Source organism: Mastomys coucha, unplaced genomic scaffold, assembly GCF_008632895.1.
Source record: "Mastomys coucha isolate ucsf_1 unplaced genomic scaffold, UCSF_Mcou_1 pScaffold18, whole genome shotgun sequence".
Taxonomy (NCBI): domain Eukaryota; kingdom Metazoa; phylum Chordata; class Mammalia; order Rodentia; family Muridae; genus Mastomys; species Mastomys coucha.
Genome location: NW_022196900.1, coordinates 75,411,645 through 75,431,284, shown reverse-complemented (window position 1 = coordinate 75,431,284; position 19,640 = coordinate 75,411,645). Strand labels below are relative to the sequence as shown.

Here is a 19,640-nt window from a genome sequence, read left to right as displayed (position 1 = left end):
GCTGGCCTTGAACTCAGAAATCCACCTGCCTCTGCCTCCCAAGTGCTGGGATTACAGGCATGCACCACCACTGCCCTGCTTCCAAAGTCGTCTTTATCAGTGTTCCTGACATGGACACCCTTGTCCAGTGTCCCCTGACACTATGTTCCTTTCTTGGGGCTGCAGTAATGAAGTACCACAAACAGGTGGCTTTGAATGACAGAAATTGCCACACCGTTATGGAGGCTAGATGTCTGAAATGGAGCTGTCAGCCAGACTGTGCTCCCTCTGAAACCTTAGAAGCCTCCTTCCCAGCCTCTTCCTGCCTTCTGGTTTGCTGGCAGCGTTTGCATTCCTTGGCTTGCAGCTGTGCAGCTTCAGTGTTTACCTCTCTCTGTACTTGGCATTGTCCCACGATGCCTCTGCCATCACATGGCCGTCTTGTAAGGACACAAGTTATACTAGATTAGGAATATACTTCGAGTGCACTTTTATCTGCAATGGTGCTTCTTCTAAGTGTCGCCACGTTTTCAGGGACAGGGGCTTAAAATGCCAACATTATCTGTTTGCACACTTGCACAACAGCCTTTGTGTTGTTCCTAAGGAGCTGTCTACCTTAGTTTTTGAGACTGAACCTCTCACTGGCTGGAGCTTACAAAGTAGGCTAGGCTGGCAGGTCAGTAAGCCCTTGGAATCCTCCTGTCTCTGTCTCTCCAGGACTGGCATCACAAGAACACCAGCTTTTTTGACATGGGAGATCAAACTTAAGTCTTCATGATTGTACAACATGAGCTATCTCCCCAGCCCGTCAACATGTCTTCTTCGGGAATTTTTCAACCTATAACAGTCTAGCCTCTGGGTCTCCAAAATTCATGTCACTGTCATACACAGAAAAGGATTCTCTTAATCCCGATTCCCTCCAAACATTAACCCATGCCAACATCAACTTCCAGCCCTACCAGAGGTGCTTCAAACTATAACTTGGACTTTCTTGTGCCCCTGGCCAGAGCTCTCCTGAAGATCCCTGACCCAGTGTTCTCAGCATGAACAGCATCAAAGCAGCCTTGGCCTCTTTTTGATAGGAAGGCTTTGGTGGAAGGCAGGGTGATTGTCTTTCTCTCAAAGCTGGCGGGGCTGGGCAGACATCTCTGATGGATCACCTTACCACATGCCTCTAGGTACGTGAACACACTCTTGAAACTCATTCCGCTGGTGCTGGGACTGCAGGAACAACTGCGGCAGGCAGTGCAGAATGGGGACATGGAGACCTCCCATGGCATCTGTCGCATTGCTGTGGCCCTAGGCGAGAACCACTCTCGGTAAGGAGTGGGGCAGCTGCTGGTGGGATGGCAGAGCCCATTAAAGGTTCAACTATGGACCCTCATTGGGGAGGTACAGTGAACTAACTCTCTGCCCCTGCTCCTCACCCCCACCCCACAGGGCCTTGCTAGACCAAATAGAGCACTGGCAGAGCTTCCTGGCACTCGTCAACATGATCATGTTCTGCACAGGCATCCCTGGCCACTATCCTGTCAACGAGACCACCAGCTCCCTCACTCTCACCTTCTGGTACACACTGCAGGTATGTCTGTGTGACCATCAGTTGGACGGGCCTTCATGAAGGAAGGTGGGTCCCGGGCTGCTGAGGCCGGCTAACTGTCTTCCCTGGCTCTCTCAGGATGACATTCTGTCCTTTGAGGCAGAGAAGCAGGCTGTATACCAGCAGGTGTACCGGCCAGTCTACTTCCAGCTGGTGGACGTGCTCCTGCACAAGGCCCAGTTCCCTTCTGACGAGGAGTATGGATTCTGGTCCTCAGATGAAAAGGAGCAGTTCCGAATCTACAGGTGATGGCAGCAGGCCAACCCCAGTGAAATAAGGGAAGAAGCCAGGCTTCTTCCTGACTGCTAGGATTCCTTTTTCTAGCTTATAGGCAATTTTGCCAGGTCATGAGGGTTCTTGGGTAGGTTCCTGGCTTACGGTAAAGATCCAGGCAGTATAAAAGGCTTTCTGCTTTTCAGGGTGGACATCTCAGACACACTCATGTATGTCTATGAGATGCTGGGGGCTGAGCTGCTCAGCAACCTCTATGACAAGCTGGGCCGTTTGCTCACCAGCTCAGAGGAGCCCTACTCCTGGCAGGTACCTCTCAAACATGATTCCCACTGTCCTCCCTAACTTGCTGCACCCTTCTCCTAAGTCAAGTCATGGCACCCTCTTTCCCCAGCACACAGAAGCCCTGCTCTATGGCTTCCAGTCCATTGCAGAGACCATCGATGTCAACTACTCTGATGTGGTACCTGGGCTCATTGGCCTCATCCCACGGATCAGCATCAGCAATGTGCAGCTGGCGGATACTGTCATGTTCACCATTGGTGAGGCCTGGCATACCTCCATGACCACATTCTCAAAGCTACAGCACCCATCCTTAAGCATGGCTGGCCTGCTGGGTCCTGTCCAAGCTGAGAGAGATACATCTTCCCCCACACAGTCAGCATTGCAGCCAACTAACTGTCTGGCAAGTGCTGGGATCTTTTCTGCAGTGCACTGAGCTTCATCTCAGCAATGCTAATCTGCTGTCAGTCAGTGGAGCACCAGCACTGGGCCTCCATCGAATAATCCCTTTCTGCTTTTCAGTGATGAAGCTCATGTTTGAGCATCAATACCTTCATGCCCGCACTGTCCTCCGAGCTCTCTGGATGTCCTAGAGCTGTAACTTAATCATTCCTAAAGTCTGGCCTGCCTCAGGAAGCCTTTTCTTTCCTCTCTCCTCTAGGAGCTCTGTCTGAATGGCTGGCTGACCACCCCGTCATGATCAATAGCGTTCTGCCCCTTGTGCTGCATGCCCTAGGCAATCCTGAGCTGTCTGTGTCATCTGTGTCGACCCTCAAAAAGATCTGCCGAGAGTGCAAGTATGACCTGCCACCCTATGCTGCCAACATTGTAGCTGTCTCCCAGGTATGCAGGGGGTCCCTGGGCAGGGTGGGGCCTTGCAGTGCCTTGGTCCATGCTGATGTGTTGTTCTCTGACCCCAGGATGTGCTGATGAAGCAGATCCACAAGGTACGGCTCAAGCTTTCTAGGGGTCCCTCTTGGGTTTCGGGTGGGGAATCAATCACCCCTAGATGCTGCCTTCTGCCATCTCCTCCCCACTTACCTCTTATGTTTGTCCTTATAATCCTTCCCAAAGAAGATCATTCTCCTTTCTACTCACAAGATGTGGTCAGGATGGACCGTCCCTGTTTTCTGCCCCCACAGACAAGCCAGTGCATGTGGCTGATGCAGGCCCTGGGCTTCCTGCTGTCAGCCCTGCAGGTGGAGGAGATACTGAAGAACCTGCACTCACTCATCTCTCCCTACATCCAACAACTGGAGAAGCTGGCAGAAGAGATAGTGAGTGAGCTCTGGGGATCTGGGGCAGCGCTGGGACCCAGGGGCTTCTCTGTCAGCATAGGAGTGGGGATGTTGGAATTGTCACTCAGATCTGGTGTTGAGTGACTGGCCTGTAGGCTGATCTGGAGCTTGGTTCCATTCTCCCTATAGCCTAATCCTTCCAACAAGCTGGCCATTGTCCACATCTTGGGGCTTCTTTCCAACCTCTTTACCACACTGGACGTCAGTCATCATGAGGATGATCACGAAGGCCCTGAACTCCGGAAGCTGCCAGTGCCACAGGGACCCAACCCGGTAGGTGACATTGTCTTGGCTCCTTCCCTCCTGGCAATGTCTTTGCCACCCTCCAAGTCTGTGGTAATGTTAGCATTGCTTCCCGACCCCCACAGAGGGCCTTTGACCTTCCACTTTCTATGTGGCCATGTCTTTGCATCGCTTATCCCATGGATAATGTTTTCTCTGTCCTCAACCCGATGGGGGTGATGTCATTGAGGTTCCTTCCCCCCCAACCCCTGGTGGACAATGGCATTATCCTTTGGTACCACTGAGCTGTATTCTGAGCTCATGTTCAGCCCCTTCTCTTTAGGGTCTCTTTCCTCATTCACTGTCCCCTGCAGGCACTCAGGATCCTCATATGTCCACATGTAGTAGTTCTTGCCTTAAAGTTGCCCCCATTGAGAGGAAGTGCACAGAAAGATTCCTGCAGGGCGGGGTGATAAGCATTGTGATAACTTGTGGATTTGGGCTGACCTCTTTGCTTTTTTATTTTTTATTTTTTGTTTTTCTTTTGAGATAGGATCTTGTTAGATAGCCCCAGCTTGCCTGGAACTTGCTATGTAAACAAGGATGGCCTTGTGCTCAGAGATCCCCCTGCCTCTGCCTCTGCCTCTGCCTCTGCCTCTGCCTCTGCTAGGATCAAAAGCATTTGTAATTTGAGTCTTGTTTTTGTGGTGTTAGATATTGGACCTAGGGCCCTGGACACGCTAGGCAAGCACTCTGCCACCAATCCACATCCCCGGCCCTTGAGGTGACTTCTCAAGCTGTATGACATGGGACAAGCTTTAGGTTCCCTCTCAAAGCTGTGGCCACTAGGGTCTGTGGCTGCTCATTGCAGGATTGTTGGAGCAGAGGAGGCTTCAGTGAGATAGGTTGACAGCCAAGGCCTATATAAGTACCAGGGACTGTGGTAGCCATTGACCTCCCATAACCCAGGCCTTCTCCTGGGGAAAAAAAAAGAAAGCCAGGGGCACCCTGGCTTCAGCCCCACACCTCACTTCAGTTACCACTTGGGTGCTAGGCCAAGCCTGGGCACTGTGATCCCACAGAACCCCACTCTTCTTCTATGGCAGTAATTGTCCTGCCCTCCCTATCTCCCAGGACCTCAGCCTGCTCTCTGCTCTGCCATAAGCTGCCCGTATCTACGCATCCTGTGGGGCTCCCTACCCCACGCATATTTGGTGAGATGGCACCTCCTCCTCAGGGGCTAGCCCATTGCTTTGGTTTCTCTGAGCAGAAATGGATAGAGAGAGTGATTTCTGTTTTGTTTTGTTTTGTTTGCAAAGCTGTCACAGTTTTATCAAGAGCTAAGGATGTCTCTGCTTTGTAGTTCTGAGTCTTCCTCTGAAATGACCTATAGTTCAAGATACTCATCTCTTTCATTATTGGGGGGTTCAGCACACCATTTCTTGCCCTAGGGGTCTTATGTCTCAAATCCTCAGTATGCAGTGGAGGGTGATGGGTTGAGCCGTTGTCTCCTGCCTGCTGCCAGGCCCCTGGGTGACAGCGGCATGGCAGCGGCGTCTCAGTCCTCCCTGTGTCCTTAGGTGGTGGTTGTGCTGCAGCAAGTCTTCCAGCTCATCCAGAAGGTGCTGAGCAAGTGGCTGAATGATGCCCAGGTGGTTGAGGTGAGCCCTCACCCTCTCTGCCCCTGGGCTGATTTTGGCCAAAAGGATTGCTTCCTCAATGCTCCCTGCAGTGGTCTGGAGAGGACAAGGAGGGAAGGCGCACGCTGACAGAAACAGGTGTCTTCTAGGAAGACGTGCTCCCTCCCCCAACTGCCACTGCTCCAGTAACACAGAAGTGCTTGGTCAAAGGATGTGACCATAGGCCAAGTCACAGATGTCTGTTGTAGTGTTAGAGACCTGGCTTTGGTCCCTGAGTTGAGATTTTGGTTGCTTTTCTAGTCCCCTGAGAAGAAATGGTAGCCAAGTTAGTAGCAGGAGTTAAGTGGCAAAGTTCAAGCCTGTGCTCCTCTGTGGAGAGTTTTTTGCCCCTTCTTTTCAGCCCGAGGAGTAGGGTACTTAATGTTGCTTGGTTTGCAGGGCTTGGCGAGACTTCTGGGCCAGTTTCCTTTCTTAGGCCTCCCTCCCATGACCCTCTGACAAGTGTCTGTTTGCCTTCCTCCTCAGGCGGTGTGTGCCATCTTTGAGAAGTCTGTTAAGACACTGCTGGATGACTTTGCCCCCATGGTGCCGCAGCTCTGTGAGATGCTGGGTCGGATGTACAGCACTGTTCCCCAGGCCTCTGCTCTTGACCTCACTCGACAGGTAAGCCGTCTGCTTCGGTCAGTAGGTGGTCTGGGTGTCATCTTGTCAGAGACCTGTCCCTGGGTGGGAGTGGGTCAGATGGCTGCCATGGCTGGGGTCCCCACCTGTGTTCCAGGGATGTTGATCTTGTCCTGGTGAGGCGGACCTCAGCTGACCAGCATCCCCTGCTTTGTTGTAGCTGGTCCACATCTTTGCCCACGAGCCTGCCCACTTTCCCCCAATAGAGGCCCTCTTCCTGCTGGTGACTTCCGTCACACTCAGTCTCTTCCAGCAAGGTAAGTGCCCATCAGGGTCTCTGCCACCACCACCGCCGTCTCCGCTTCCTCCACTGGGGAGCCAAAGCTGTTCTCGATACCCTGGTCACACATGGGACTTGATGGGAAACTTAGGGGATGAAGCACAGCACAATTGTTACCTATAAGTAGCTGACACTTCAGGTTAAAGTGGATAAAGTGGTGAATGGTGTCTTACAGCCTACCTGTATTCCAGGCCAACCTGGATACCGGGGGAAGCTGGGCTCAGACTCTGAGTGACTTGGGGCACTAGTCTGGCTCGGTGCCTTTGGGATATAATAAGAAGTTAGAGGAGCATGGCCTTTGAAACCAGGTAGACCTAGAATCTAAGGCATAACCACAAACTAGTTGTGTGACCTTGGGCAAGTCATATCCCTTCGCTGAACTTCATTTCCATGTCAGTTCAGGGACTCTGGTTCCTTGAGTCCTGGCTTGAGCTTTTGCATATGAAATACTCAAGTACTGTGTCCTCTTTTCATGTCAAAGTTTAGTCCTTTCTGAGCCTGAAGTGCCTTTAGGGGTGGTCTCAGTCCCTCTTTCTGCCTGAGGAAGTTGGGAACTGGCCTTCAGGCTTCCTGTCTAACATGGGTTCTAATCTAGCACAGAAGCACTGCTACTCAGTCAGCCCCATGAGCCTAGTCTAGATTTGAGCTTTGAGGCCAAGCAGAGGTGTCCAGTGGAGCCCAGAGTGCTTGGATCTCATGTGGTTAGTATCTGGTCCCTTGTGGGCCATGGAGCAGATCCAGAGTGTGACTGTCCTCCATTCCATCTCTCCTGTTCCTTGTGTCCCCTTTCTGGATGAGTCTCAGTTACCCTGGTTCTGTTCATCCCTCAGAGGGTCCACTCCTCCTCCCCTCCATGAGCCCTTTCTCAGTTTAAGCTCTGCCTCACTTAACTCCATAAACTCCTCTATGCACATTCACTCCTCTCTCCAGCCCATCCAGCATACAGCAGTCATATTGTACTTCATAAAACACTAATATGATCACTTTTCCTCTCTGGCCTAAAACCCTTTTAGATGCTGCCCATTGCCCTCAGGTTATTGTCACATCCCCACAGGACCAAGCTCTGGTACATCTCTAAAGTTCTCTCCTGATGGGAGCAATCCAGCCACGCTGACTCTTCTTACCATGCCCTTTTTGAACTCTGCATGTTGCTCCCCAAATTGGAAAGTGCTACATCCCTGACTGGGTCAACTCTCACTCGTTCATGCCATAGACAGAAGGCAGACATTACTCCTCAGACAAGTGACTCTGAGATAGAACTGGGCCCTTGTAGCTATGTGCAAAAACTCCACCATACTTACACTGCTGGTATAAAGCACAGGCCACGAGATTAATAACCTCCATGTCTGTCTCTCTTCATGGACTGAACCCTCTCCAGTTAGGATTGTATCTCCTCTACTACAGTTCTCTACTCCATTGTAGACTCTCCCTGGACACTCCTGTGTCTAGATTGAGGCCAGTCTCAGACACTTGTTGAATCAAAGAGGGCTCCCTGCCCCCAGAACCTTTCTTCAACACTATCTGGCCCAAGCACAAAGGGAATGGTACACTGACCACACTGTTCTAACAGTGAGAACACTGTTCTAATATTGCACATCAGACCTTTCCAGAACCTGAGGTGACGCAGATTTCAAAGATAGAGGATCAGCCTCAGATCATGGCTCCTAGTAGCCTGGGGAAGGGAGCAAAAGAGAGGTTATGTGTCACAGGTGGGGAGACAGAACACCTGTGACTTACACAAGATCACACAGCTACTCAGTGGTGTCTCAGGCAGAAGTGGAGAAGCCCAGGCAAGAGCAGCAGGTGCATGCCTTGCTCTTACCCCAGGAATGGTCAAAGCTGAGGCAGGGATAGCCAACATTGGTATTTGTCAGGGTTGTTGGTTTTCTATTGGGTAGGATAGTCCCCATACATGTTTTGCTATTCCAGTTTCAGTCTTCCTCAAGCCTTTGCCCTCCCATTGGGTCCTGCATGGAGTGACACAATGACTGTTTCCCCCTTTTGCTGTGTCCAGATACTGGGAGCTGTCCTCAGCCCTGAGTTTGACTGCCTCCCAAGTCTGCCATGTGGAGGGACTTTGCTGGGTTGGGGCTGTCTTTCATGGCCTTATAATGGAGTTTATCACCCTGGCCCTACTGATGACTGGGCAGCCTTGTAGCACCCAGGGTCTTGCCCTGCCTAAATAAGAGTACTTTAGCTTAAGCAAACAAAAGTCTTATCTTAGCCAGACCAAGAGCCCTAAAGCCATCAAACTCAAGGGGACACTTACTCAAGCTCTCTTGCCCTGGACTTTCCAGGGTCTTCAGTCAAGCCTCAAAATGAGGTGCCATGGACCAACCTACAGCCAGCTGTGCCCTCCACTTAGATGGTTGATAGGGAAGTATAAGCCAAGAAGGAGAGTAGGGTTACCCCAGCCAACCAGAGCCACAGCAAGAGTGTGGAAACTGTTCCCTAAGCTCTATGGACTCTAGAATTGTTTGAGCACCAAGAGATCACTGCGGGACTGGCTTGAGGTGGAATGGGGAGTAGGTGGAAGGCCCCTGGGGGAGCTGGGGCAGGCCCGTCCTTCACTCTGCCGTCTCTTTCTGTTGGGCTTCTCCCAGTTCATGGTTTTTGTATGTTTTGTTTCTTTATCTTGCTTCCTGCTGCTCATGTGCCCCATGCTGTCTCCCGCAGGCTCTCAGTCCCACATAACTATATGAGGTTGAGTTGCTGTTTGTATAATTTTTTCTTAAGTTCCATCTTTATTATATTTTAGGGCCCAGGGATCATCCTGATATTGTTGATTCATTTATGCAACTCCTGGCACAGGTGTGTTTTAGTTTTATTCATTCACGTTCTGTTCTCTCTCTCTCTCTTTCTCTTATGTTGAAATTCAATTTAAGCCTATTTTTAGCTTTCTGTTGACAAATTTTTTTTTCTGTTCAGTTGAATAGAGTTTCTTCATCTGTTTCCGTGGAAGTTGACAACCCAACCTCCCCCTTTAGTGCCCCTTTGCCTCAACTAGCTCAGTTACTTACAAAGACCAGAGAGAGTCTGATCCTGAAGGGAGGGAAGGAGATGGGAGGGGGTGGTGACTGTACCCAGCAGTTCCTGTGTGGCCGGCTTACCCAGAACTGTCAAGAGTAGGGTTGAAGTTGAAGGGCCTGGGCTTCACTGTCCCCGTGCTCCCGCCGGGGACTGCCTGCCTGAGTGCTCCCTGCTTGCTCCTAAGAGGTAGGCTGGGAGCACCTCCAAAGAGCAGAATTCAAGGTGAATGTGCACCGTGCAGTCCAGAGTGGAGAGATTGTGCTGCTGGAGGTGGGGTCCGGGCTCCACTTTGAGACCTCGCTGGGTTGTGTTTGTGTCTGGGGTGTGCTCCCAAGTGTGTTGATCTTAATTTGTATGTTTGGAGTTTCATTTTGGAAAGGAATAGAAGTCATCTGGTATAAGTAGGATGTACATTGTGCTAGACGCTGAGATAGGTGTGAATCTGATGTGAAAAGTGATGAGGGTGGCCCCTCCATTGAATGTATCTTGACGTGTGATATGTTAGACAATTGATGAACATTGACTGTGGATATGTGTTGGCTCTGTGTGTGTGTGTGATGTGTGTGTGTGTGTGTGTGTGTGTGTGTGTGTGTGTGTGTGTGTATGTGTGTTTGAACTGGAGAGGTGAGTTTTTAATGAGAATAAGAATGTGTTGTGAGTTGTTGGAATGCCAGCATTGAATGAACATGTTTTGGCAGATGTGTGTCAGGCTATGGGCGGGTGGAGGTTGGTGTGATGAGTTCTATGTGAGAGAGTCCCTGTGGACTGGAAGGGTTCTGTGAGTTGGAGTTAATGGGTATCTTTCTGCTTACTTGTCCCATGGGCATCCACTGAGTTTGTAGTAATGCTGTGACTCTGGTAGAATATGAGCACATGCAGTGGGTGTGGTTCTTACTCTCCTGGAGCCTACAGTCTGGTGGGGATGCGAGAGGAGTGAAGGATGCCGGTACTCTGGCCCTGGATAGGTGTGCCTGTGGGTGTCTGGGAAGGTGCGCCTTTGGCCAGGAGGTTGTCCCGGTATATTTGCGGGTCTGTTGGGTCTACTTGTGGGAGAGGGCTGTTTGTGTGTGGATGGTTTGGGATGTATGAGGGTTGGGTGTAAAAGGGGAATGAAAGAAAGCATGCTGTAAATGCAGAAGAGTGTCTGTGAAGGTGTAACAGGTGTGCAAGTAGAGCATTTCAGGGTGGGATATATGTAGGGGTGTTTTCACTTACATAAACATGGGGGTATCGAGTGGGGATTCATGAGGGGCTGGAAGGGTCTAAAATGATGTGTGCTGGGGGCAGTGTCTAAGGACTGCTGGAGTTGTGCCGAACATCTTCTGCAACTCAAGGATGTGCCAACCATGTCTGGTAGCCCTCGGGGCAGACCATCTGCCCCCATCCATCTGCTACCCCCATGGAAGCACTGGCTCCTAGGATGGGGGGTGGCTGAGAAGGCCCTGGACAGAGAGCATCCTGGAGGAAAGAAGGGATGAGGGATCCAGATCTCCTGTTCTACTTTTCCTCTTCCTGAAGAGGAGCTGGGAGAAGAGGAAGGGTGTGGGAGTGGATGCTGGGCTGGATCTTCATGTCCAACTGCTAACTCTTCTTCCTGCTACCCTCCCACAAACCCAAGAGGCTCCACTTCTGTGATTCAAAACACAGTCACTACTAGCCCCCTGGAACCTTTGGGAGGGGAGAGGGAAAGCTGATTGCTTAGGGAGTGATTGGGACCTAAACACTCATACTTGTACATTCAGCATCCCTGGGGCAGCTCCTCACTTGACTGAAGTCTGGGGTGACGTGGGTTCCTCAGCGATCTGGGTGGCATATCCTGTACCTGTGATGTGTGAAGTTAGGAGATTGGGTGGCAGGTGAGTGGGGGGATGGTCCTTGGAGCTGGCTGGGGCTGGGCTTACCAGCTCCACCTCCTGCAGGCTTTGAAGCGGAAGCCAGATTTGTTCCTGTGTGAGCGATTGGATGTCAAAGCTGTGTTCCAGTGTGGTAAGTGGGGCTAAGTGGAAATTCGGGCCTGGAGTTCCCCTGCATCACTACGCCCTGTCTGACTTACCTCTACCTCTCCCACAGCTGTGCTGGCCCTCAAGTTCCCTGAGGCACCTACTGTCAAGGCCTCCTGTGGCTTCTTTGTGAGTCCCATGCTGACCCCTGACTCCCCCCTCCTGCCCCCCAGTGCTCAGAGGGTAGGGGTGTGGTGTGCAGATCTTGTCCTCAGGGCGAGGTGGGAAGGAGTTGGGGCTGACAGGCTTCTCACCTGCAGACTGAGCTGCTGCCTCGATGTGGGGAAATAGAGTCTGTGGGGAAAGTGGTACAGGAAGATGGCCGTATGCTGCTCATAGCAGTGCTGGAGGTGAGCTGGAGTAAGGGGTGGGGTGTGGGGAGACCTTCACTGCTCAGGCGGCTGGTGTTGTGAGTGGGCATAGGGGTGCTGAGTCTTGGGCTTCCTAAGCTCTCTGACTGTTTCTCCCACAATTAAATGTCTGAACGTTGCTGTGAGGATCAGCGGGCTCTTAAAAGATGGTGCTCGCTTACACAGCTTGGCTGTGAACGTGTCCCAGAGAGCCTGTGATGTGGCTAGGTCTCCTCGCCACAGAGGAGGCAGGCTCTGGTGCACTGAGAACTCCTCTTCCTCAGGCCATCGGGGGCCAGGCCTCCCGTAGCCTCATGGACTGTTTTGCCGACATCCTGTTCGCCCTGAACAAACACTGCTTCAGCCTTCTGAGCATGTGGATCAAGGAGGCTCTGCAGCCACCTGGTTTTCCATCTGCCCGTCTCAGCCCTGAGCAGAAGGACACCTTCAGCCAGCAGATACTTCGGTGAGCAGAGCTGGCATGGGCCTGAGCTGGGATATGGACATGATGGTGTTGGTAGACAAGGCTAATGTGCTCTCCCTTCCCTCCAGTGAGCGAGTGAACAAGAGACGGGTGAAGGAGATGGTGAAGGAATTTACACTGCTGTGCCGGGGGCTACATGGCACAGACTACACAGCTGACTACTGAGGGACACGTGTGTCCCACCTCACCCTTTCTTACCCCTTCCTGTTCCCAAAGAGTAAACCTGGACTCTTACTGCTGCCTCTGCCTCCTTTCTCCGTCCTCCATCACCTACATGGATCCAGGCCTGACGGAAGAATGGAAGGATGCTGGGACCCAGGCCTTGGTTTAGAATAGTGGGAACATAGGGAGGGTGTGGTAGCAAATGCCTTTAATCCCAGCTCTTGGGAGACAAAGTCTAGCAGACCTGTGTAAATTCAAGGCCAGCCTGTTCTACACACTGAAATCCGGGATGTCCAGAGCTGAGTAATGAGAACCTGTCTCAAAAACAAACAAACAAACAAGCCAAAACAAAACAAACAAACAAAAAAAAAACAAGCAAAACAAACAAGAAAGAATGGAGGGGACACCCAGCTCTCAGGGTGGGTGTTAGTGTCCAAGCTGCCTAGCCTGGAACCAAATACGACTTACTGTTCTAGCTCCCAGGGTGAGAGGCTACAGTACAGCAGCATCAGCAACCCATATACACTCCTGTTAGATTCATGCATATATTTAATCAGCAACTCTGAGTACTAGGTTCCTGCTTCTAAGCCAAACAAAGGCTGGCCCCATCATCACTACTGCTCTCGGTAGAGAATGGGTGCAGAATGGCAGTGTGGAGAAAGTTGCATTTCTGTTGAGAATATGTGCCTTCAGGATCCACCTGGGGAGTGGGGAGAAATGGGATGGAGAGTAGATTTCCAGGGTGGATGTGTGATACGGTATTTTATTTCTACTTATGTTCATTTATATTGAGTACACTTCAAGGGGACAGAGAGAGGGGCTGCAACCAGTGTACCACCTGCACCCTGATAAGGTGTTTTAGAACACCTGAACTTGCACATGGTCAAGGGGACTGTAAAAAGTAAGATGGAGTGAGAGGAACTGGAAAGCCTTTCATCCCTTAAAGGAGGAATAAGGGTTACTTAATGTTGCCTGTGTACCCCAGCTCTCCCTTTTGGCACCTTTAATGCAGATGAGCTCAGCCCGTCAGGACCACGGACAGCACCCGGCAGCTGTACTCTTTCCCTTTTCTTTCTCTCAGCCATAGTTCTGTCTGCCCTGGCCTTCTGGTTACCCATCAGTAAGATCAGAAGAGCGGGGCTGAGTTCTCCCCACTCCCATCCATGACATCTGAATCCACTTGATGGATGGGGTAACTGCATCCCATCCTCTGATCTTCCCCAGCCTTTGTATTGATTCTGCCTTTCATCCTTTTCCATCCGGTGTCTTCCTGAGCCAGCTAGTAGCATCAGTGTCTTCCACTTCATTATTTATCCCATCATTACCCACTCCTGAGTCCCAATTAAAAAAAATTATGTGTATGTGTGTATGGCTGAGTTTATATCTGCGCACCACATGAGTGTAGTTACCTGCAGGTATTAGGAGAGAAATCTCCTAGAACTGGAGTTACACATGGCTGTGAGCCACCATGTGGGTGCTGGTAAATGAACCCAGTCCGCTGCAAGAACAGCAAGTGCTCTTAGCCACTGAAACATTTCTCCAGCCCCGTCAGTCCCATTCTTACAGTCCTGATTTCTCAACTCTCCTGGAGGATGCAGAAATGCTCCGCATGTTTTCAGTCCTTTTTCCCTACTGCATCAAGTTAAGAGACTTTTCCTCTCCCATCTCTCCTCATGACAAAAAGTAGTGTGGGAGAATGTGGGATGTAGCTCGGTCAGAGTCCTTGCTTAGCATGCATGAGGCCCCAGGTTCAGTCCCAAGGAGGTAGGGAAAGAATAAATGTGGGCTCTAAAGCCCAGTTTCTGAAACCAGCAGACATGGTTTTGTTTTGTTTTATTTATATGGGATATTTCTTGCTTTTAATAATTAGTGCCTGATGAACTTAGTAAGGGCTCAGTGTTTGGTTGACAGACTGAGAACACCAGAGACTGTTCTGTAAAGTTAGTTGTGGGACAATCCACTAGCAGAAAGGTAAAGGGCATAGAGACATTCTATGATGACTGGCAGTAAGCACCTACTCACAAATATTCAAACCCAAGCAGTGGGCACTGAGTTGGAAATTACGCAGTACTAGGAGATCCAGCTTTGGTCACAGCAAGACACTGTCTCAAACTATGGGGATTATGAGATGGCTTGGTGGATTAGGGAGCTTGCCGCCAACCTTGAAGACTTGAGTTGAATGTTCAAGGACCGCGGCTCTCACTGTATACACCTATGTGCGCGCGCGCGCGCGCGCACGCGCACGCACACACACACACACTCACAGAGACACACACACACAAATGCTTAAATATGACCAGCAGATAGCGCCTGCTTACACTGAATTAGTAACTTAGAAATGATGTCCCAAAGGGCACCGACAGGCTGGCCTAAGGGTACCCGGGAGGGAGCTCTAGCCAGTGGAACCACAACACCCACAAGGCCTTGCGGCACTTCCAATTGGTCCTGAGTGAGAAGCTGGTGATTGGTTCTCTGTGGGTAGTCCTTGAACCCGGAAGTAATCTCCGTAGGTCCATGTGTAGTGGAGAGCCGGGAATTTGGAAGCGTACAGTGTGGATCCTAGGACCCGTGGACAGGTTGGTCCCGATCCACAAACAGAGCTGCTGTGACCTCGAGGACTTTAGAGGGCGCAGCTGCATCTCGACCCACCCAAGCTGAGCCCCATGGAGTCTACGTTCAGCAGCTCCGCGGAGGCAGCCCTGCAACGGGAGGCGGGCGTTCCAGGACAGTTCACTCCTCCTGAAGACCTGGACCGAGTGTACGAGCTGGAGCGAGTCACGAAATTTGTCTGCGATTTAGGATGTCAGCGGGTGAGGGCTGATTCAGAGAAGGGGGCGCCGGGGGCGGGCTCGCCTCTCAGCATGGTTTTCGGAGATTGGGATTTTGGGTGATCCCAATGTGGGGTCAGATCAACTAGTGGGTTGAGAAAATAGGAGTCCGCCTGCATCGCACGGATCACCAACAACTCTGTGAGGCTGACTGTCCCTTTAGACTTAAGTAGGGGCTTGGAAAGTTTAGTGGGTTTTTTTGCAGAGGCTCTTGGTGGAGGAGTGAAGTTGTCGCTGACTTATGGCTTGTATTTATAGGTGGCCTTGCAGTTCCCTGACCAGTTACTAGGAGATGCTGGAGCCGTGGCTGCCCAGCTGGAGGAAGTCACAGGATCCAAGATGTTCATTTTAGGGGACACAGCTTATGGCAGGTACGGGGTTTCCCTGCTCACAGTGTCTGCCTTCAGTGACCACGTTTGCATGATGAGAAGCTCCTGATGCCAGCTTCCCTCAGTGACAGTGAATTCCTAGCTTGGTACCATTTTCTCCATTGGCCAAATTTCCCATTGATGACAACTCTCTCCAGGTAGGGAACACCTCTCACCAATGCTCTCTCCCCTGCAGCTGCTGTGTGGATGTGCTGGGTGCTGAGCAGGCTGGAGCTCAAGCCCTTGTACACTTTGGTCCTGCCTGCTTAAGCCCCCCAGCCTCGAAGCTGCCCATCACCTTTGTTCTTGGTCAGCATCCTGTTGCTTTAGAGCTCTGTGCAAAGGCCTTTGAAGCCCAGAACCCAGATCCCACAGCCCCGGTAGTACTGCTGAGTGAGCCAGCCTGTGCCCATGCCCTAGGTGAGAAATCATACCTGTGAGGGAAGGAGGGGTGGGTCCATGGCTGCATGCCTTAATTTCCCCTATTTAAGTATACTTCCCTAGAGCTCTTGGCCTCACTTGGCCTAGTGTGTGCTTTAGTGTGGAGGCACTCAGGGATGAGGCATCTCTTACTTTGCCAGACTTCAACTCCGATGCCATCTCTTTCAGAGCCTTTGGCCACTCTCCTGCGCCCAAAGTACCAAGATCTTCTCATCTCCAGCCCAGCTCTTCCCCTGCCAGTGGGATCCCCAAGCTCACAGCCTGAGTCACTGGAGCGTTTTGGGCGCCGCTTCCCCCTGAACCCAGGGAGACGTCTGGAAGAATATGGTGCCTTCTATGTGGGGGCTTCTCAAGCAAGCTCTGACTCCAACCTTGATCCAGATCTGAGCAGATTGCTCTTGGGATGGGCACCAGGACAGCCCTTCTTTTCCTATTGTCCAAACACAGGACAGACACAAGACCAGGGTACCAAGGCTGGGAGACTAAGAGCACGAAGACTGTATCTCATAGAGAGGGCCAGAGATGCCCGTGTGGTAGGGCTGCTGGTGGGCACATTAGGTGTAGCTCGACACCGTGAGGCACTGGCACACTTGCGGAAACTGACTGAAGCTGCTGGAAAACGTAGCTATGTGTTAGCCCTGGGGAAGCCCACGCCCGCCAAGCTTGCCAATTTCCCTGAGATGGACGTCTTTGTGCTGTTAGCATGTCCTCTGGGAGCACTAGCCCCCCAGCCTTCAGGTGGCTTCTTTCGGCCTGTATTGACACCATGTGAATTGGAGGCCGCCTGCAACCCTGCCTGGCCCCCTCCTGGCCTGGCTCCCCACCTCACACATTATGCAGAGCTGTTGCCTGGTGAGTGGCGGGGCCACATCTTGGCTTGAAAGTTGGGGCTTGGAGTAGAGAAACTGGGATAGCTTTCTTTTCTCCTTTCATGTCAGGTTCTCCCTTCCATGTGCCGCTCCCACCACCTGAGTCAGAGTTGTGGGACACCCCAGATGTGTCACTCATTTCTGGGGATCTCCGACCACCACCTCCTTGGAAGTCATCAGATGACACTAGATGTTCTGCTCTAACTCCAAGGCCCCAGCTGGAGCTGGCTGAGAGCAGCCCTGCAGGTAGGCTTGCAAATACCTGTCCCCTGCTAGATTCTTGTCCAGGTCCAGCCCTCATAGCTTGTTCTCTTTCTCTCTGTAGCTTCATTCCTTAGCTCCCGGAGCTGGCAGGGGCTGGAGCCCCGCTTGGGCCAGACACCAGTGAAAGAAGCTGTCAGAGGAAGACGAGGTATCGCCATTGCCTATGAGGAAGAGGGGAGCAGCTGATACCTTGTGAAGCCAGAGTCGTAGAACAAGAAGTCTGCCTGGACCCGTTCTCCCTCAACCAACTTCTCATCCTCTCTCAGGAACACTTGATGCCTAGACAGAGGGAGTGTAGGTAGCTCCTCCCTGAGGAGTGCCTGATTGACTGGTGGGGGTGGGGGTGTGCGCAGGGAGGGGTTCCAGGGCTGATCCCAGTTCCTGGTATACAGTAGTTCTGCAGCCCTTGGTCAGGGCCAGGAGTGGGATGATCCAGGGTTAGGGGTTCTTCCACCTCAGCACTGTTGACAATTCGGGCAGAGGAATTCTTTACTGCAGAGGCTATTCTATATAGAGGTGGTTTAGGTTCAGCTGACAGAAGCGCCTCCCTTCTTCACCCACTGAGCTAGGATAACCCCAGATTATCTCTAGATGTTGGCAGATGTCATGTAACTGTTCCTAATTGAGAACTGCTGGACTAGACCTGCACTGTCTTAGACAGTATTCATTGGACACATGGCTTTTGCCATTTAAAGTGGATGAAAAACTGTTTCTCAGTTACACTAGTTACATTTCAAGCACTCACATGGCTGCTTGTGGGACTTTAGAGGATAGTTCCACCATGGCACAAAGTTCTATTGGACAGTGCTGGGCTACATTGACTCAAACTTGTTTCTTGGGGACAAAGAAACTGAAATAAATGGAATACTTTTTCTCCTGTTTGTCTTTATTCACCAAAGCTCAATTTTACAGTTTCTGTGGATATGTGAGTTACATTTAACCAGATTACTGTCCTCAAAATGTGCTTGGGAGGAAATAGTAACCCCACAAAATATAATTGTGTGTGAAGGGAGCCCCAGGGAGAGCTGGGTCTCAGCAGGCTCCTGAAAGGGACTCAAGAGGCATCCCAGCCAGAGGAGCCCTAAGCTGGATCTTGTAGAGAAAAAAATGTTCAGAACAGAGTGAAAAGAACATTTGGGCCTAAACGAAGACTTCAGTTAACACGGTGGGTGCTTCAACCAAAGTAGAGTTGTTGGGGTATATCTTGGTAGAGTGCTTGCCCTTGGTAGAGAGTTGGTCCTAGGACTTCCCAGTGTGTGTGTGTGTGTGTGTGTGTGTGTGTGTGTGTGTGTGTGTATTGGATCCAAGAAGAAAACAAAATTTCCTTATTGTCCACATTAACCAAAGAATCTTATATTGGCACTATTCAGATCATGTAGTGCACAGGCTAATAGTTAAAGCAGAGCTGTAAACTGACATGGGAACTGGGTTAAAATGAGCATCAATCATGTATTCTGTGTGCATGTTATGAGGACCCATCTGTATGCCAGGCACTAGAAACAGTAGTGAGTCCAACATGAACCATGGTGCTTCTGCCTCCTGGGAAGGGTGGACAGAAACAAAACAAAATGCACTATATCAACTGGAGATAAGAACTGTGGGAAAGTAATTTGTCAAGTGATTATGGGAAAACACAAATCTGGAAAAGGGGGTTATTTAAGGGAGATTGGGCTTGGACTATTAAACAGAATGGGTAAGGAAGGGCTTGAAGGTGAGCAAATGCTGGAAGCTAGAGAGTGGGGCAAATGCAAGGGAGGGCTATGCCTGATGAGGAATAGCTTGGAGGGTAGTCTGTTAGGGGCCTGGAGCTTAGCTCTGTTACAGTGCTTGCTTTGCATACTTCAGTATCCTAAGGATCATCCGTCCCGTGTGAAATACGATCCTCAGGAGAATCGCATGGCTTTATGAGATCACCTAGACATCATGGGCATTCATGTTAGTGCGCACTCCACCCTACCTCTGGGTTAGGAAAGACAACTTAGAATGACCTCCAATGACCGCGAAATCCTGCTTCAAGTAGAGGGAACTAGGTAGGACTAGAACAGACCGGAAGGATCTGCAGTGATTGGAGAATAAACTGGGAGTCCAGTGGGAAATTAGGGAACGGGCAGCTCAGGTGGAGAGCCGGTACCTGTCGCGGAGAACGCCCGGCGAAACTACAACTACCACAGTGCTCCGCGGCATGACGTCTACCAGGCGGCCTCAGGCAGCCAGCCACTGTGCGCCGGGGTCACGTGGAGCCGTCGCATCACGTGCGCCGGTCAGGTGGCGCTGCGGGGCGGGTCGACAGACTGCGGGGCGGACGGTGGACGCGGTTAAGCTCAGGTCCCACCGATCCGACCCCTGCCGTCGCTGCTGCCATGACGGGGCTGGAGTTGCTCTACCTCGGGATCTTTGTGGCCTTCTGGGCCTGCATGGTCGTCGTGGGTGAGCGGGGCCCAGGCGGGCCAAGGTGGCCTGCTGGTTGGGGCGGGGGGCAGGTGGCAGCGGGAGCCGGCCCAGCGCGGTGCCCTCCCGCGACGGAGGCCGGCCGGCCCTGGGCTGCGAGAGCCACACCGGCCTTTCCAGGGTCGCGAGACCAGGTTCCTGACCTCCTGTCGTCCGCGAGCCGCATATTTGGGCTCCCCGCTT

The 19,640-nt window shown here is 51.5% G+C and overlaps 3 protein-coding genes across 7 annotated transcripts in view; all 3 read left to right on the top strand.

Annotated features, from left to right (window-relative positions):
- Positions 1-13,596, top strand: part of Ipo13 (importin 13) — a 22,761-nt gene extending 9,165 nt beyond the window's left edge. Inside the window, exons 3-20 of one of the 2 annotated variants that reach the window (XM_031378407.1) lie at positions 1,158-1,298; positions 1,420-1,561; positions 1,658-1,824; positions 1,999-2,119; positions 2,205-2,352; positions 2,829-2,935; positions 3,013-3,039; positions 3,235-3,369; positions 3,520-3,663; positions 5,193-5,273; positions 5,778-5,915; positions 6,094-6,190; positions 8,972-9,024; positions 11,163-11,229; positions 11,314-11,372; positions 11,504-11,593; positions 11,878-12,059; positions 12,146-13,596. In XM_031378407.1, the coding sequence (XP_031234267.1) occupies positions 1,158-1,298; positions 1,420-1,561; positions 1,658-1,824; positions 1,999-2,119; positions 2,205-2,352; positions 2,829-2,935; positions 3,013-3,039; positions 3,235-3,369; positions 3,520-3,663; positions 5,193-5,273; positions 5,778-5,915; positions 6,094-6,190; positions 8,972-9,024; positions 11,163-11,229; positions 11,314-11,372; positions 11,504-11,593; positions 11,878-12,059; positions 12,146-12,242 (1,996 nt within the window). In that variant the 3' untranslated portion in view covers positions 12,243-13,596. Of the gene's footprint in view, positions 1-1,157; positions 1,299-1,419; positions 1,562-1,657; positions 1,825-1,998; positions 2,120-2,204; positions 2,353-2,753; positions 2,936-3,012; positions 3,040-3,234; positions 3,370-3,519; positions 3,664-5,192; positions 5,274-5,777; positions 5,916-6,093; positions 6,191-8,971; positions 9,025-11,162; positions 11,230-11,313; positions 11,373-11,503; positions 11,594-11,877; positions 12,060-12,145 lie in introns of both variants that reach the window. The other variant, XM_031378405.1, reaches the window with a different exon arrangement.
- Positions 13,597-14,742: 1,146 nt separating this feature from the next.
- Positions 14,743-17,883, top strand: Dph2 (diphthamide biosynthesis 2). 3 transcript variants are annotated; one of them, XM_031378387.1, is made up of 6 exons: positions 14,743-15,049; positions 15,326-15,438; positions 15,632-15,855; positions 16,045-16,728; positions 16,815-16,991; positions 17,071-17,883. In XM_031378387.1, exons 1-6 carry the CDS (start codon positions 14,903-14,905, stop codon positions 17,193-17,195), a joined length of 1,470 nt encoding a protein of 489 aa, XP_031234247.1. In that variant the 5' UTR covers positions 14,743-14,902; the 3' UTR covers positions 17,196-17,883. The 3 variants fall into 3 exon arrangements, with proteins under 3 accessions (XP_031234247.1, XP_031234248.1, XP_031234249.1); XM_031378388.1 differs by having other exon boundaries at positions 14,893-14,997; XM_031378389.1 differs by lacking the exon at positions 15,632-15,855 and having other exon boundaries at positions 14,893-14,997.
- A 1,365-nt stretch (positions 17,884-19,248) lies between these two features.
- The window catches only part of Atp6v0b (ATPase H+ transporting V0 subunit b), a 3,171-nt gene continuing 2,779 nt past the window's right edge, over positions 19,249-19,640 (top strand). The window contains exon 1 of one of the 2 annotated variants that reach the window (XM_031378403.1): positions 19,249-19,436. In XM_031378403.1, coding sequence (XP_031234263.1) covers positions 19,370-19,436 — 67 coding nt within the window. In that variant the 5' untranslated portion in view covers positions 19,249-19,369. The remainder of the gene's footprint in view (positions 19,437-19,640) is intronic. The other variant, XM_031378404.1, reaches the window with a different exon arrangement.

Excerpts from the sequence above, each read along its gene's own strand:
- Dph2 (XM_031378387.1), top strand. The coding sequence starts at position 14,903 with ATGGAGTCTACGTTCAGCAGCTCCGCGGAGGCAGCCCTGCAACGGGAG. Across the intron at positions 15,439-15,631 it reads GGGGACACAGCTTATGGCAG|CTGCTGTGTGGATGTGCTGG; the intron begins GTACGGGGTTTC and ends TCTCCCCTGCAG. Across the intron at positions 15,856-16,044 it reads AGCCTGTGCCCATGCCCTAG|AGCCTTTGGCCACTCTCCTG; the intron begins GTGAGAAATCAT and ends CATCTCTTTCAG.